The 18,311-nt window shown below is 38.7% G+C and overlaps 1 protein-coding gene across 5 annotated transcripts; it reads right to left on the reverse strand.

Moving 5' to 3' along the window:
• Positions 1-303: 303 nt before the first annotated feature.
• FASTKD1 (FAST kinase domains 1) lies at positions 304-18,309 on the reverse strand. 5 transcript variants are annotated; one of them, XM_038143400.1, is made up of 17 exons: positions 18,176-18,309; positions 16,349-16,484; positions 14,686-14,772; positions 13,422-13,922; positions 12,986-13,054; positions 11,981-12,106; positions 10,399-10,794; positions 9,157-9,267; positions 7,861-7,992; positions 6,422-6,908; positions 5,556-5,670; positions 4,963-5,091; positions 4,072-4,203; positions 2,930-3,043; positions 2,509-2,650; positions 1,448-1,565; positions 304-447 (listed from the first exon to the last, which is right to left on the reverse strand). In XM_038143400.1, exons 4-17 carry the CDS (start codon positions 13,754-13,756, stop codon positions 358-360), a joined length of 2,496 nt encoding a protein of 831 aa, XP_037999328.1. In that variant the 5' UTR covers positions 13,757-13,922; positions 14,686-14,772; positions 16,349-16,484; positions 18,176-18,309; the 3' UTR covers positions 304-357. The 5 variants fall into 5 exon arrangements, with proteins under 5 accessions (XP_037999328.1, XP_037999326.1, XP_037999330.1 ...); XM_038143398.1 differs by having other exon boundaries at positions 18,096-18,225; XM_038143402.1 differs by lacking the exon at positions 18,176-18,309 and adding an exon at positions 17,626-17,697 and having other exon boundaries at positions 6,422-6,832; positions 9,219-9,267.
• Positions 18,310-18,311: the final 2 nt, after the last annotated feature.

Genomic DNA, 18,311 nt, shown 5'->3' on the forward strand with positions numbered 1-18,311 from the left:
GTATTTCCAACTTTTTCTGTGGAGAGTTTTCTGTCTGGCTAAGCCTCTGTGCTATTTATTTAGGAAATAATAATGTAATTTGATTGCAAAACTGCCAAATTCATGTGCTTGCAATAGCTTCCAGATAATGAGAAAGTTTAAGCATCCTTATCACATCTTCACAACCCAGTGTGACCTGCCTTTTGCAATCCCTAACAAAATAAGGATTAAATCTCTTTACATCTGATGACCTTGGCAAGCCTTGGCCCAGCTGATACAGATAAAGAGATTTTTGAAACTGAAGTATTTGAGGATTATGAGATGTTTGATGATACATAAACTGTTTTTATAAAAGTACTTTAGACTGTGTGTCTGATATCACTGTATTCCATACAGCTGCTGTCTCAGGTATTCCAGCTGTTCACTTTTTGTTGACAGAACCATAGAATTCCATTCGAAGTGAGGAATCTGTAGAACAGAATGGTACAAATTGACTTTTAATATTGGTATAAGTCACATACCACATAAGAGCAAAGAAAAGGCTCTCTGATATCTGTTGTTCTTCACTTGAAGACATTTACCACCTGTGTCCTTCCAAAAGTCTGGCTTAGTGTAATACTGAAAAGATTAATTTCTTATTGTAAGATTCTCCTTTATGTAAGTACAGTCAGTTTGCTTCTAAAAAGCAGCATAGTTGCAGAGATATAAAACAGATGCCCACACAATACAGGCTATGACAACTCCATTATACCCTCCCCTCTTTTAAAACACAAATTGAGAGAAAAATCCCAGGTCACTGTAGTTTGTAATGCTAATGTAGCAGACTGGAATGGTGTATCAGTAGTGGAACATGAAAAAGGATGATTATCCTGTTTAAAAAAAACCCAACCAACAAAATTTAAGCTTAAAGAAGGATTCTAGCTAAAATTAGGTTAGGTAATTAAATATATAGGAGCCTCTGCATTAATGAGTCTTCAATTCCCAAATGTTTCAGTGCTAGTGGTGAGTTATGTCTGGTTTCCGGTGTTCCCTGTCACAGCACTATCATTGCAGCAGACAAACAGCATCCATATCCCATCTGGCAGCTACCAAATTGTCTTATCACTCAAGGAGGGTATGTTTAACCTTTTTCTACAATAGAAATCTTCAGTGAATTGAACTGAAACTCTCATTTGACTTTTTCTCCTTTCTCCTACAATGAGATTGCTAGTTTGCCTGCAGCAAGGTCAGACTGGGACCTTTTAACTTCAGTTTTGCTTCACCCTCTTTCAGAGAAGGTGTGAGTTCTGTGAAGTCCTTACACCATTTTGAGAACAGCTTAGAGTTTCCCCCCTAACTACAAAAATTGCTCTCTCCCAGTAGGTGCTTTTAACGATAAAACTGTCTCTAAATCTGTTGTGAGGAAAATGGATCCTTTTGCAGTGCTGATACAATCCAGAAAGGACACAAAGTATTGCTGACAGCTCACCTGAACGACTCGGTACCCCAGCATTTCCAGGTGTCGCTTTTTCACTGCAGGTTCTCCTTTCAGGTGACGTGAATAATCTTTGCTAAAAGCTTTTGAATCAAGAAAATCCAAAGCAATTCTGCAAACAGTAAAAATGTGCATTTACTTCCAGGCCCTACCTCAATAGCAAGAAGTGATAGTTCTAGTTCAGTATTGACAGCTACAGCAAGACTAGATAAACCTGACAATTCTCAGAAAACAAAAATTAAACAACTCCCTGGAATTAGACAAAGCATTTTCCTCCTATTTATCTAGAGATACTTGAATTCAAAAAAAGCATTTTCTCCCTGCATCTGTTTTTGTCCAATGGTAAAAACAGCTAACCAGCATTTTCAAGGCTTGCATTTGAAAAGGTGGGAGGAAAACAGTATTCCAATCTCATGAAACACATGTCAAGAACCTGTACTGGGTTTGGCTGGGATGGAGGTACTTTTCTTCATACTAGTTGGTATGGTGCTGTGTTTTGAACTTGTGAGCAGAACTGTCAATAACGCACCCGTATCTTGGCTGCTGCTGAAAAGTGCTCACACAGCATCAACGCCTCCCCTGTTTCTCCCTCTGCACCCACAGTGCATCCAGGCAGCATTGACAAGAGGAAGGGACACAGCTGGGAGGGAACCTCAGCTGCCTGAAGCGGTGTTTCACACCATACAACATCATGCTCAGCAGTAAAGCAGAGGGGACTTTATCCCACACAGTCATTGCTCTGGCACAGGTCTGGTGAATGACTGCATGGCCACTGATTGCTTTGTTTCTCCCTCTTTTTTTCTTCCTCTCCACTTATTAAACTGTCTTCTTTGCAACCCAGGAGTTTTCTTCCTTGCTGTTACGCTCCACATTCTCTCCCCCATCACAGTGCAGGGGCATGAGCTGTGCCATGCAAATGGGAGGAAGCAGCTGCGGCTAACCCACCACACCCCAGAAGGCTTAGGAACAGAACATCGGGACACGAGCATCAAAAACCCGGTCTAAACTGGATGCAAGCTTGGAAGAGCTAATGTGCAAGAATTCAGTGTACTGACCTTTGAGCTCCTGGTGGCAGAGCCTTTCTCCCTTCATCCTTGATGTCATGTCTCAAGTGTATTCCCCTCACACCACCCAAAGCTATATTCTGAGCCATATAGGAAAGAGGCTTTTTATTTACATCCAGGACACACTCAAAGTCTGCCAGAAAACAAAACAAACCTGTTTACTGACAAAATAAAAATGAAAGAATTTGATCTGTACAATGTTTACTTCCAGAAAAACTGATAGCCATAAGTAGAGATATCCAACATTATTTATACCATACAAAACATTTTGGAAACTGTGTTTTATACAACAATTTCTTCTTTGCAATATCTTGTGTTATTTTGGGGCCATATCACCAGGCGCTTCCTAATCTTGGTAATAAGAGTGATATGAAAGGACTCCATAACAGTTTTTAGAATATTAACTTCTCACCTATTTTATAGTAGTAAGGTGTGAGAACAGATGCTCTTGAGTAATGGCTCCCTCCTAAGATCTCTGTCAGCATTCTGTGAATATGCTGTTGTTGTGGATTTATTTGGCTCATGCCTACAAAGACAAAAGAAAGAATTCATACATCAAAACTTCCACAGCCAAAATTCTGAAAATAGTGCTTTGAGACATTGTATTTTTGACAGCCAGGCTACTTAATTAAATCTTTTCCACAGATCCTGAGTGCTGTTCCATCATAATTCAGAGACAAAGTGATCATATTTTAGCTAGAAAATGGCAGGTGCATGTTATTAAGTAAATTTCATATCTAGAGTTTAGATTCCAGGATTTTTTCATTCACATACTCTAAACTCTCAATTTTTAGGTTTCACATGGTGGATTTTGTTTGCTTTTAGTTATGTTTAGACATGTATTTACTCACCTTGGGTTTATTACAGCCATACCCCACTATCTGCCACTTCTCTGTCCATTGTAGATTAACACCTTGCTCCATTAAACATCTTCAGTCTTAGAGACAAAGTAGCTGAGTTCTGTGGATAGCACAGCAGATCTCCCCATGAGATTTAGTGGAGGAGATACTGTGTTTGCATTAGATGGATTCTGAATTGATCACTATTCTGAAATCTCAGCTGCTACCCTTGATCACTAGCCTACTTCTCTATCTCTCATCCCTGATGGATCTTGATTCTTGTGAGGAAAAAGGGAGGATCAAGTTCAAAAGGAGGCAGTAATGTAACAAAAATGTTTACTTTGAAAAATTTAAGTCAAATGCTCAGCTTTGTAAGTGAAGCAGGGAGCAAAATGACCCATCTCCTCCAGTACAGAATGATCTTGTTCCTGCCTTTCCATCCTTCATGCCATATACACTGTTTCTGTGAATTTAAATTTTAATTCTTCTGCAGAAATATCCCATCTCTATTGCATTAATTCTCACAAGGAAAACGAGTTTGCTCCCAGTTGCACTACTAAGTGGTTGCACTACTAAATGCTCAGCAGAGAGGGGCGTGCCTTCCATTGTGTGCTAATGTCACTATGACAGTTTTAGAAGAAACATCTAGTATATTTTTTAAAAAAGAGACTATTATGAGTAACAAGGACAGTTTTTCCTGTCCTCAATTACTTACTGTTATGAAAGACACGTTGGCAGTATGGCTCATGAAACCAAGGGATGTGAAACTCTGGGCATTCCAGACAGACTGCTCTGTTCAATTTCATGAGGCTCGAGTGGACCCTCTGCTTGACTGTATCAGGCAGGACTGGTTAAAAAAAAACCAACAACATAGAAATGTGTGAACTGAAATGTGAAAAATCCAACAAATTGAACTAAATGGTAGCCTCTGAATCTTTTACTAGAAATGCAAATGTCAGTATACTATGGCATTTCTACAACTCATGCTGCAGGATCTTAGAAAGGTTCTCAAAATCCCTGAGAAAATAAATTTTAAAAACACAGTTCTGCTTACCATTAAGAAAAAGCAATACAGAAGACAGAAGTTGCTTCTATTGTGTAAATTTAATTAAGTAGTCGAGGGCAAAATGGCAAGAGTACATTGATAATGAACAACGCAGAGGTAGAGAGGAATGAAACAGTCAAACACTCAGTCTCTTATTCAGAGAGAAGAGACAGGTAGGATACATTTCCTGCAGACAAGAATCCCACATTATTCCTTCAGCTTTGTGACTACTTCTGGTAATAAACACCACAGTCAGGTAATTTTATTTCCAATAAAATTGAAGAATTATTAAATACTGAGTGCAGTAAGTTGACTATAAAATTCGTTTTGTATTACTTTCTTTCATCTGCAATACAGGTCTGCACTTTTAAAACAAAGAACATATTTTTGTTCTTTCCTGCCCTTTTAGAACTCAAACCATGACTATATTATAAAGAGAGCGTCTTTCCCAAAAGCAGAATAATTTAAAGAGTAATTCTACATCTCAAGGCATATGTAAGTCCAAATTGCATTTTATGCCAAATGCTACACAGTCAAATTCATCAAAAGCTAGATAGCTACCTTTAAGTTGAGCATCCAATTTGCTTAGGAAAGAAACATTAAATATCGTTGTTATCAGAACTGGAGGAAAATACCCAGCCATTGCCAAAACATGACCAAGCCGCACCAAGTGATAAGTTTCAAGATGACCTTGAAAAAGCAGAGAGAAACCCATATTAACACATGACAAAGTTGAAAGGATTTGCAATGCCCTTTCCCCGGCCTCTCAAATCATCTGATTTTCCCTCTTCATGTACAACACAAATCCATACACACTTCCTTCACAATTTTAAGTATTTCTTTGTCATGAATCGCAAAATGTATCCTGTTCCCAAATGAGGATGCCTTGGGGAGCACAACAATTCTATCCAATAACAGCACAGTGAGTTAAGAAGAATTTTCACTTACATTTTACTATGCCAAAAATTCTTTGTTAGTCCCTTATCAACAGTCATTTTAAATGGGTGAAACAAAACCCAAAATTGAATATTTGTCATGGTTTAACCCCAGTAGGCAGAGTATTAGCAATGACATATTTACCATTTCTTTGCTTAATGAAAGTACCATTCTATTCCCATTTTCATTCAGTAAAAATCTTTGTCTATTGCACTTACTCAAGTTGGAAGTAAGATGTTGGATACAACTCTTGAAGAATTCTTCATTGTCAGGAGGGTCATAATTCAAAGCAGAGAAAAGGAAGAGAATAAAATAGATTTCAGAGGTGGGAATCTGAAAAAAAAGACATCCTAAATCAAGTTAATGCAAAATATCCTACTATGGCTTTATAATAAAGAAAAGCTTTATAATTAATTCAGAATTTTGAGATTTAGGAGTAGATGAACTATTTTCTAATTTTTTTTTCTTTGGTCAACTTTTCCTGGAGAAAATAAAAAAATAAAAATGTTAAAATTGCAGCCAGAAGTAAAACTTCAAATTTATTTCATGTAGGTGATCCAAGTGTTTCTATACACTTAAAGAACCTTTTAAGAAGGTTTTGCTTTAAATGTTCTTAAAGAAACTAAACTGCAACAGAATAAAATTGAAGATTTATATGAAAACCAGATTGAGAATGATAAAAAAGATAGCAGGAAAAAAAGAGTAATTTTGACCAAATAGACAGGCTATTGGGGAAATCCTCACAACAACTAATACTGTTAAAATATCTACCATACGATGTGACTATTTATCAAGAAGTTTAAAAAAAACCTATGATGGTCAAATGTAAAGCTGAATGTAAACGATTATGGCTGACCTAACACTGAGTGAACAATAAAAAAGAAAATTAATGATAAATGTGAATTTATACACATAGAAGTAAAACAGAGTTAAGTGAGCACAAAAGAAAAGATGATCTCCAAATCAGCTACACTGAAGAAAACTCTTAAAAACATGTGTGGATTGTGCTCTGAAACACATCAACTACTAACGTGTCCTTTCTTACTGAATAACTCACAGTAGATAGAAAGAAAAACTGGGACACCTTGTCTATGTTTTCAACAGTCACAGACGCTATTCTGTCAAATAATGCAGGACAACGGTGCTCTGATTTTATGAGAAAAAAAGACAAGGGTAAAACATTTGCCCATGTTATTTGATCTATCAAGTGCTGACACATGGCCAGAGTTTCCTCATTCAGGACTTCTTCAAACCACTCTCCATTCACATATGGAAGTTCTTCCAGCAGAAGATTTAAGTTGTTGGCTTTCTGAAGCCTCTGAAATCCGCAGTCATTTAGTTTTTGCAGAAGCTTGGCAGATAGCTCAGAGCTGTTTTGCCAGTGAAACTGGCCATGATGATTCCACTTGACAAGAGCTGTAGCAATGCAATTCAAATGATGGAGTCTGCATTGAGGCAAAACTGCTGCTGCTTTGTTTATAATCATTTCCTCCACCTGGAAAGAAGGAAGCATGGCCAGAACACGAATTACAGCTGCAGTATCAGCAGGTATCACACTAGATTTTAAATAACTGGAAGAGAGATAAAAATAAAAAGTCCATCAGTAGTGACAAAGTACAGATATTTAAACAAAACAAAAAAAATTACATGCTTGAAACTTCTAATTTGGAAGTCAAAAGCTGCACATCAAATATAAAATAAGAACATTAATGCCTTGGCAGAAATCCACACATCTTTTTTTCAGTGAGATTAACTTCTTCCTTCTAATTTATTCAAAACTGAAGAAGGGGAAGAAGACAGTGAGCAGCTCAGTCAGCTGGTGAGACTCCACCCGTTACTGATGAACACAGAAATTCTTAGTAAGGCCAGAAGGTCCACATTTGTCAAGGTTATCTGTGGGTTTACGGGCCTGGTTAATTTCTGTGATTTCTGTCCTAGGGAGCACCAGGTTTCCAGGAGTCTGAGGAACATGAAGACATCATCCACCAAAAAACTATGTACAGCCAAGGCATTACATTCCCACAGAGGCTGAGCAATCAAAGCAAGATCTGTCTGGCAACTTTCTGTTGTTCTGTACAAGCCTAAGAACTAACTGGACAGATCTGCAATCAAAAGAGTACTTCTGTGTCACACTTCCACTTGTCCCAACCAAGGCATTCTGTCTCTTTTTCATTACTTCTTCGGTCAAACATCAAATACAATGTTAATATCTACCCATCCTATCAAATACCAGTCAAAATTTATTGTCATTTCAACATCATATTACAGTGGTCAGAAGAAAAAGGGAAAAATATTTTTAAAAGGTATCATATATATTAGCAGATACTGTTGGGTATAGTCAAGACAATATCTACTTTCCATCATCTGATTTACATGTTTAATAAAATCAAATACTTGTATCAGTTTGTTACGTCTTCGTATTTTATGGGAACAAAACCCTAACATCTTAGACTGCTATTTAAAATCTTAAGTAGAGAACTGTTTAGAAGTCAAATAGCTACATTTCTAAGAATACACACTTACCCTAATAGTAACATTTTTAGTTTGGCAAACAGCTCCAGATCCTGGCAATGCAACACCACCAAGTACTGTGTTAACTTTACCAACTGTAATACATGATAGCTGTCCAAGTGCTTGTGCAGAACAGAAGCCATTCTGAATACAAAGAGGAAACGATTACATGGTATTAAGCTAATACAAAAGATACTGCAAACTCCAACATGCCACATGAAATCGAGGTGTCTTGTGATGCACAGTACCTATGTGGAGGGTTTTACACACCTGCACTCATCTCCACATTGATTTTGACACTATTCCACTTAGAGCAGCCTCTCTCCACTTACTGAATAGCAAAATTAAAGTGCTCATCACAACAAATCAGCTACTTCACACTACTAATTTCTGTTGCAGATTTCACTATCAGTTAAATTTAGAGTGGACGAAGAACATAAACTAGAACAGCATCAGCAGCTTCAGCATCACCACAGTCACATAGCAGCGGTTGCTACAGCTGTGTTGGTCTAAAGCTACAGAGGGGGATAGATTTGTACGGAAAGATAATACCCTAAGACCTTCTTTAGACAGTGAGATTCAGGAAGAAAAGACGCTAATTCACCTGATCTTCCTTTTAGTATCCCTTTGTGCCACAGAACACAAGTATGTCCTTTTTCTTTCAAGGATGTGTTTGATTCATACAAGTACCTTCAATCCAATAACTCTTCACAACGTGCACTTAACTCTGCTGTATCTCTGACATATCGAATAATACATCTTCTGTGCCTAAAACATCAACTTCTTTTCCATTCACTGTATGACAGACACTACCCCTCCCTGTAAATAGTTTTCAGCTCCAAACTGTGGAAAAGGTGGCCCAGTTTCTTAAAAACACAAGCTTAATAGTCCAAAATAGGACACGACTTTTGAACAAACAATTCACAAAAGTAACGGGATCTCCAAGACAGGATTTGTTCTCTGCAACTTACCATATTTCATCTGCAGTCTCACGAGTTTACAGTAATTGTTAGGGGCTAAGTTTAGTGCAATAGGATCACATATTTGTAAATTAGACAGATGCTATCCAACAGTAACTTGGTAAGGACGAAATGCCTTTCTTTGAAATTCCTAAATTGCCTCAATTACTTTGGGTACCAAGCTGCAATATTCTAGGATCTGTAATAGCCAATAAGTTATAGTGTATAAGCACTTGTGTGCAAGTGATGCACCCACCACTCCTAACTTACGGGATATGTCAAAGTTTTCCACACTAAATTGGAAGTTTACCTAGAGAATACAACTTCTTAGTAATATCAAAAACATTACTTTATGAGTAGATGAGAATTTCTGCATTTCATTTTCCGCATAGTCTTCAGTATCATCAATACCTGGTGACTGCTAAATTCTTCTGCCATGTTTGCTGCAGTTACCAGCAACCTAAAGAAGAAAAGACATATTTTCCAATGAAAAACAGTTGAAAATCTCTGGCAAAGATTGCAGCCAATTTCTTTACCTATGAGGAAAAGAACCAAAGACTATTTCTGGAAGCAAAATTCTCACAAACTAGAGACTTTTGTTCTGTGGACTTTTCTTCTGAACAGCTGGTCTGTCTAGCACAGATAAAGGGGTGTGAGTGTGTTGGATCAGTCCATATTGTTCTGATGCTAGAGAACAGCAAGTCAAACAATTCTAAAAGTAGACAAGAAGTAGGGAAGGTACTCTAAGACACAAAACAATTCATGATCAATCAGCAAGCTACAGATAACAGAATCAAACATGAAATTAACTGGTTCGGTGGTAATTAAAGCCAATGTTTATCACAAACAATATACATTTAAAAAAAAAATCAAGAAAAGCTTTTGGAACTAAAGCAGCTATGGCAAAACCAACACAGGCTGGCAGCATGTCCAAATCTCTGAATAAAAGGAAATGTTCATGAAGAGAAGTATGAAAATATGACTCATTTTTTGTAATAAATACAGAAAATTCTGCCTAGAACTGCAGGCTTTTAGAGACCCATGAGTAATATCACCCTCAAAAAGGATTTTGTGGCACAAGAAGAACAGGCAGAGAAAAAAAAAATTGTCACATAATACTATGCTCTAAATAAATGCTGAAGTGTTCCCTGATGACAATCTTTCATAAAGAATAGGATGTCAGCAATGTAGTATAGGACAAGACTCAGGCTTTTTCAGCTACTGACAGTCTTAAAAAGGAAAAAGCAGCATATATCACTGCATATGTTTCTCAGGAGAAAGACAGAAAGGTTTTTACTACCGCCCAGTGTGAAAGGAAGGCTGTAATCTAAGAGATAGAGCTACAGGATGGCCTCGCAGAACAGCATTCACACTCCCCTTAATTGATGGATGTGATTCAACTTTTTAATAAAACATACTGCTTTGACAGTGTTCCCATGATGAAATCATCCATTGCTACAACGTTACAACCAGGAAACCTAAGGCTCAGCTCACAGAGGGGCTCAGCAATTCCTCCAAACACCGGTACATTTTTAATTTCTGTGTAAGAATACATGTATCATAAATAAGACAAAATGATTAATAAACTTACCTTTCTCTAACCTTGGATCCTGCCATAGGCCCAAGAGAAAAAAATAATTTTGCAAATGTTTCAGGATCATAATAATCATCTACAGTTTCAGATAGCAGCTGTTGAGCAATCAAGCGAAATTCAGCATTGTCAAAACCCAGCTGCTCATACAGTCCAAAAATATGACTAATACTGTGTATATCAAGATGGGAGGCACTTTTAAGGAAAATCCTGTTGCATTTTTCTAGCACTGGATGATATTTCAGTTTAACATTTTGGAGAAACTGTAGTATTCTTCTGGCATAGTTGAAGTGGACTTCATGCTCTTCTAAGAGCTGTTCAGCCTTGTGTAGTAATCGATCTCGAAAACTCTCTGTGATAACTTCAGATATGCTGATCATCAAAACTGACAAGATCCTAAAAAATTCAAAAGGTTTCCTATTTACACGTTGAACATACTAAGCAATATATTTTATATTTATTAAATGAAGTGCAAAAAGAAAGGAATGGTAGTTGAGGTGTTGCTGGCTTCTGTGCAAAAAGAATTTTAAACATAATCCAGAAAACATGGATGAGTAAAAACCATTTATCCTACTAAAGTAAAAATTCTGCTTTCAGTGAACTTCTGAAATTATTCGAATTTTTCAGCCATCTCTTAACAAACGTACCCATGATAAAAGCATTTGCCTGAGGCAAGACCCTGATTTGCCTGACTCATATTTGCTAAAATATCTTTAATGTTCAATAGACACTAAAGAAGCCCGAACAATTCATAAGTGACAGGATGGGGAGAAGAGTCATTGTCGCTCCTAAAGAAAGAATCCCTTCCTAAGGGAATAAAACTCACGACCATAGAGAAAGTGATTTCAGTAAAAAAATGCAGTCCTGTTCAAGGAGTTTCATAAGCAGGCTCCTCACATCTGAAAAAAATCAGTGTTAGAACTGCTGGTGCTATATAAAGCAGAAGAAAGAAAGAGAAGCCTTTGCTGTAACAGCCCCAGGGGAACAGAAACAAGAAAAAAATGATCTTGGTCTTCTTTCATTAGAGCTATGTTTAAAGTAGTTGAAATATGAAGGTAATGTGCTAGACATGCTAGCAAGAGAATTTATTAATTCTGCTTGACCAGAAAAACAATGCTGAAGATAAATAAACACAATGTTGCTTTAAAACCCCTTACTGCTGTTAACAAAGATATGTCATGGTAGAGAAACTATCAATGTCAAGGGAGAAAAAAAGGGAGAAACGCATCTTCTAGTGAGTCAATAGCCTCTAAATTACCAAAAGAAGTCCATGTTTAGAATCAGGATAATGCTGATTGTAAATATCTCCCGTACTGTAAGTAGAACAGTGCAAATTAATTAAATTTCCATAAACTAAACAATCAAGCGTCGTTTCAATCATTTAGACTGGTTATAAGGAAATTCTTCATAAAGTCATTTGGAAAATGCATTCTCTTGTCAATCAATGCACAAATACAAAACACTTCTTTCCCACAAATCCCCAACTGAAGCAAAGTAACCTCCAGCTGAGAAAAAGGGGAAGTCTTCAGAAAAGACAGACCAGTAATTGCAACATTTTGCTTCTTCTGCTTCTGACACTTACCTTATATCCTGTATAGAATCCAGTTTCATGTCCACAATATGAGCTACTTGGCCAATTACGGGACTGAAGTGCCTGTGTTGCTTGTATAAGCACAGAGCGAATTTAGACAGAGCAGGCAAACTAAGCCTGTCAAGACATTAAAGACAGTCAGACCTTTTATTTCTAGTTAATAATTAAAGACAAAAATCTATTTTAACAATTATATAAAAGCCAAGGTTATAGTCAAATTAAAAAACAAGGAAACAAATTATCTAAGCAAAAAACCTAGGTGTTTAATATTAAAGCATGTTGTGTATATTGAGTTCTACAAGAATTAGTTGTCCTTCAATTAACCAGCCTAAGAAATCTATAAAGATTATAGTCTCAAGCAATTATGTCAAATGGATAAAATGAATGTGAGCAATTTATTACTTGAATATAATTTTGTTTTCAAGCTACACTGTATTTATTTACTTGTCAAGATGCTCCACATATTAAGAAGAGGCAATTCTGTGATGCGAGTGCCAAGAGAGACACTCGGTTCTGTCATTATCCCAAGATTAAAGAATGAAAACTACAATATCCCTCCTCCAAAAAGAAATCAAAAGACAACAAAACACAACAACAAAATGCACAAAGGGAAAATGTTGCTGTTTAAGTACAAAATGTTTTATAAAAATTGAGATAAGCATGGTTCTAACAACCATTTAAGACCTGGGCAGCAAGCACTGAGGTAAAATTGTAAATATGAAAACCTGCAATTCACTTCAACACCTAAATCTACACAGACAATATATTCCAAAATCTCAAAGGTTGGAGCCTGTTGTTGCAGTATCTGAATCTCTCAAGCATTTGTTTACCAAATAACTTGTATAATTTTTAAAACCTTCAAAAATACAACTGACATTTAAAATACTCATATTATGTTTTAAAAATAAATACTCTTTGAGAACTCTTGAGTAACGTCACGTGAAGCAAATCATGCTTGCAACTTATACTTTTCACAAAGCACAGGACAATACTTGCCTTTCTAATCTTTTCCATGCTTCTGTAACAAGCACTTTTGCTAGAGAAACATGGTCTTCAACATTGAGCCTTCAAAATAAAGACAATGCTTTACTTCAATAGTTATAGAGAAATAAGACATACACCTTTTCATTATTTATCACAATGTTTTACTTTTCTATCATTCCCTCTATTCTAACAGATTGTAAACATTTGTGCATGAAAAATCAGAATTCATAATAATCACAAAACATATTTAATGGGACTGCAAAACAGATCTGTTCTGCCTGTATCTCCAAAACTGAGGCACAGGACATTATGCTGTCTGTTTCACACAGTCAAGAGTACAGAAGCCATGGCAGGGCAGTCTCATTACAGTCTCCTTATGAGATAGCTCTGTAGTTAAAACTCCTTCTCTTTTTATTACCAAATACAAAATGTATTTAATGCTCTTTACCTCAGGATGCTATATAAGATGTCCACTATCACCTCATCTTCCATGAGTTCCACCTTGTTTTCTGCCAAAACGCAAAGGGTAAGAAACTGGGAGTGATTTCTTACATAGTCACTAGTCCTTAAGAGAAAGGGCCTCTTCTTTTGCAATTGCCACAGCATGTTCAATGCAATTCCCACATGCTTTTCAGAAAGTCTGGCCTTGTTCCTTCCAACAAGGCTGAACACTTCATCCTCATGGGTGCAGCAATTTATCTGGCTCAAAAGCAGATCACTACACAGAGTCCGAGCTTGGTAACGCCTCAGTGTGAACAAGCAAACCTGCTTCAAACAAAGCATTTTGCTATGCCTACCAGCTAGATTAAAACATCCAGAAAGATTCTTCTTTCACTTTTCACAGAAAACCATGCTGTTACAGACAAGAAACTCAAATATTTGAAAAACAGAAGACCATTTTTCTTTGATCCTGTATGGCCACTGTATTAAGAAGTGAATTCTGAGGTACCTGAAATGAGAAAGTATCAAAGCACTTAATTTCAGTCACAACAACAAAATAAAAACCAGTGTTTCTACATTATGATGTTCTAAGTAAGGTAAACTTAAGAACCTACAGCCTGGACTGTTCTCATAGAAAAGCTCCCAACATCGAACACTGACATGCTCACAAGTACTACGAAGTTAGTCCACTTGGTAAGTTTTCAAATTTAGAAAACTGCCTTTAAAAGGTCACATGTGCTATCAATGCTACTACTGAGAAGGAAAAGCTGAAGATTTTAACAAGTCAGCACTGCATGACTAAGTGAGGCTTGCTTTCACTAGGCCGTAATCCCAAACTGGGGTCCAGGAACTGCCAGAAAATACAACTGTTGGTGGTAAAATGAAGTGAGATGGCTTCTAGTCAAGAAGGTTGATTACCTTTGTATTACAGGATACTGATCAATCACATACAATCACATCTGAAATTGCCATTGCACTACAGAAAAGCAACCTGATTCCAAATTATAATAGAAGCTACAGCCTTATCTAATGAAATGTATTAAGTATTCATTTGTTTTCTTAGAAGATGCCCCAATTTCTACAGAGTGCTAACAACTATGTGTTCTACAACCTCCATAATTGATTTCAAGCTGGAGTACACAAACCACTAGTGATAAAAGTCTTGGTACACCAAAGAAGCCTCATCAAATTTCCTCAACTCAGAGCTGGTGGAAAAGTCTAGAAGCCTTGCTTTAGCAGATATAATCATTAACAACTAAAATTATCAATACCTTTAGCAAACTTGAATGCTCTTCACCTGTAGGCATGATTCCATCAGCGCAATGTTATCAAGCTGATGGCAGCAGTACCCACTAGGTCTGTTGAGGAAGAAAAAACCTTATTTGTGCAGCCTGTGCAAGGTACTGAAATCATTCCAGAAAGATGGATTTAGGTAGATTTCCTCTGACATCTGTACAATCCTCTTCCTAGAACAAAAAGCTATACAGCATATTGCACTACACTGCTGTCACTGACACTGGGGCAGATACAAGCAAAGCTAAAATGAAGTCATTTTAATTTATGAACTGCTATAATAAGAAATCTTTTCTTTCCTATTCAAAAGGAAAGAATACAAAATAGGTACAAATTTTTCACATACAATGTATTAAGTGCTTTTTATAATAATGATTTGCTTTATAGTCCCTTTTCAGATATTGCTTTTATTTTTTTCATATGGTAGTTGCCTTTAGAAAGAATTTACTTCCTACAATAGTGGCAGGCTAAGTGCAAGAAGTCAGGATAAAGTAGATACCTGAAGAAATAGTAAATACCTTTCAGTTTCCTGTAAAGCCATGTGACACACCCTTTCCCCTTCTCGTGCTGCAAAAGACCTTGCATATCCTATTGATGGAGAACCAGGATCTCTATCTAAAACAGCCTGCAGGAAACTTCAAAATATTTCTCTATTCCACTGAGCAGATGCAAGTGATTTGCCACAAACTTTTATACCATTTTAAAGCATAGTAAATTCCAGTATCTTTCAAAAAGTTCATCAATAGAAAATATTGGATGTTTTCAAACATCCAATTACATAGAGTAAAACGAGAAATTTGGATCTACTAAAAAAACTGTTTCTAAGATGTCCTACTTACCATGCAAAACACACACTAGAAGGACAAGAAGGTTTAAAATTATTTTCTATTGGTTGAAACACAGTAAGCACTTTCAAGTCCGTATCACAAAACACAGTAAGCCAGGAAGTCTCTCAAAAAGGAGAAAATGTGGACACTCACCACTCCCCAGGTATAAGAACTACTAGAGATTTAGGTAACTAAGCCATAAGACAGCTGCTCGTGCAGTACAGGCACCGGCTCGCCTCAGCTCCCGTGAGCCCAGCGGCGGGCAATACAAAACCCTCGTTCCCGGGAACGAGCGCTAGCGCCGCACCGCCGCCGCTCTGCGGCTTCCCGGGGAGAGCCCGCCCGCTCCCACCCGCTCCGCCACCGCGGCGAATTCTGACCCGGAGGCCCCCGAGAGAGCGTGGGAAGGGGAAGGGGCCGAGCCGCCGCGGGAGGGGCGCGACCCGCGCCGCCAGGCTCCATTCCCGCCGCCGGGGGCCGCGGGCACCGCTGAGGGGCGCTCCCCGCGCGCCTGAGGCTCCGGGCGGACGGCAAGTACCGGGAGGCACCGGGCGGACGGCAGGCACCGGCAGGCACCGGCAGGCACCGCGAGGCACCGCGAGGCACCGCGAGGCACCGCGAGGCACCGGCAGGCACCGGGCGGGTGGGCTCGGCCCAGCTGCCGGCCGACGCGGGGCAGCAGCGGCTGCCAGCGCCGGCTTCAGCGAGGGCTCGTCACACGGTAAACTCCACCTCCCGGCGGGGTTAAACGAGAAAGCAAAGGAGCCAATGGCAGTTCCACAGAACCGGACCCGAGGAGAAGCTCTCGGTTTACCTTAGCGCAGGACCCTTCCCGCTTTGGAGCCGCCGCCGGAGCCCGCTCCCCCCAGACGCGGCCGGCTCAGGCGCAGCGCTCCACGTGCCCCGGCATTCATCGTGCGCATGCCCCGAGGCACCGCATTTCCCGGGAGCTGCCGGGAGAAAGGGAAAAGTCCAGCCAGTTAAGACTTTCCAAAGGAAATAAAAATAATTTAAAAGGTCCAAGGGTCATACTGACTATTGCATACTAAATAAAGCAACGGTTTTATAAGTCATTCTGAAGGGGGGTGGAAAATTTTCCCTGCCTAGGAAAAGTACAAGGCGACTGAAGATCAGAAGGGTAAAGTTGGAAGAGCTAGGCTTTGTTGTACTGCAATTAATGTTATTTTATTTTACCATTTTTTAATGCTTTGCAACAACAATAAATTTAAAATGAATGAGTTTTGGGAGACAAATCTAACATATCTTGCAACAAGTATGTTGCTTATGTGGAATATGCATAGCTCCAGGTCATTTTTCTGGACCTTTTTTCACCACCATTGATAGCAGCAAAGACATTTAGAAAGAATGATAACAATCTCAGACTGCTCTACATTCTATCCAAAAAACAGAACTAGAACTATGACCATGACCAATTCTGACCAGCTGTATTGCAGCTGTCTATCAAATATTTTGGGTTTTTAGTTTTTGTCTGTCACCTCCTAATATATTGGATGCCTATGAATATGGAACTCACTCAAACTAACAGAATAGTCCCTAAACTATTTATCACACGTCTGTGGTATTTTAGATGAAGTGCATGCTTATTTTTTTTTAATGGATTAGTTACAATTTTTGGAATTGTGGAATTTATAACTTAGACAGGTTCTGTATCATCTTGCTAAATTCCAGATTGCCCCAGTTACAGTTCACACAGGCATGCAAGTAACAGAGCGAGACCCAAAGCCTGTCAGGTCAGCTCCAAGGGTAGCACATAAAGTACCTCTTTCAAGAATGTCAGGCCTTATGCAAACTCATATAACAATTCCAAGGCATCTGAGAGGAAAACTGTAGCAGAAAACAATTCCATGTTCATATAAAGGAGACTTCTGTAAATCATACAGATTTTTAATTTACAAGATGCTGAACTTTGCACTTTTGACTTGTGAAGCACATTTGGATAAAATAATGCCTAAACCAAATTTAAAATGCTAGATAAAATGATGCTATGGAAACATAGGGGAAGAAAGCAAGACTTAACAAAGTATGCTGTGCTAAAGACAGTTTTGATTTACTGAACAGATGTTCACTCACCAGCTTCTCCAGGATTTCAGAACTCACAGGTGTCAGTTTCATATTTTAAATTGGTTTTTTTGGTTTTTTTTTCCCTCAGAAAACCATAAGGAGATCATTGGGTTTTCTACTTCTAACAAACTTCTCATCAGCCAGTCACATAACTTCCGTTACTTCCCATTATGTATGTGATTACTGACCCAAATGTCTACCGGTTTGAATTAAAACCCATCAAAGGAGGTACATACTCCAGTGCCAGTCTTAGTTAATTTTGAAGGTGCTCATAACTTTAGGCATTGTCATAAACTTTCATTCCTTAGTTTTAAGATACATTAACTTTGAATTGCAATACATACATATGGGATACTATTGTCAGTTACTGCACAGTTGGCCTAAATTCCCATTTTAATTCTTTACATGCCCTAGCGAGGTGTACTGCTGGAGGAACCCTGTGCGCTTCCAGCACCGTGCAGGACGGTTCATTCACCAACCCTTGGCCATTTCGCGAGCTCATCGGCGGGGAAGACCAGCACTGTTCTCGAGCGCGTTCGGCTAGAAAGGGCCCGTGTACCTGCCGCGCTCCAGCCCCTCCGGCTCCTTCCCGCGCCGCGCCCGCTCGGGCCTGGGGCGGCGGGGCCGCGGGAGGGGCGGAGCGCCGCCGCCGCCGAGCCCGAGGAGGCGGCAGCCCCTCCCCCAGTGGCTCGGGC

The sequence above is a fragment of the Motacilla alba genome, chromosome 7 (genome assembly GCF_015832195.1).
Source record: "Motacilla alba alba isolate MOTALB_02 chromosome 7, Motacilla_alba_V1.0_pri, whole genome shotgun sequence".
Lineage (NCBI taxonomy): Eukaryota > Metazoa > Chordata > Aves > Passeriformes > Motacillidae > Motacilla > Motacilla alba.

Bases quoted from the DNA above. Each gene is read 5' to 3' on its own strand.
- FASTKD1 (XM_038143400.1), bottom strand. From the start codon at position 13,756: ATGCTTTGTTTGAAGCAGGTTTGCTTGTTCACACTGAGGCGTTACCAA. The intron at 7,993-9,156 runs GTAATGTTTTTG...CTTTGTATTCAG, and splicing joins AATTCTCATCTACTCATAAA to AATGGCTTCTGTTCTGCACA. The intron at 3,044-4,071 runs GTAAGTAATTGA...TTGTCTTTGTAG, and splicing joins CCAACGTGTCTTTCATAACA to GCATGAGCCAAATAAATCCA.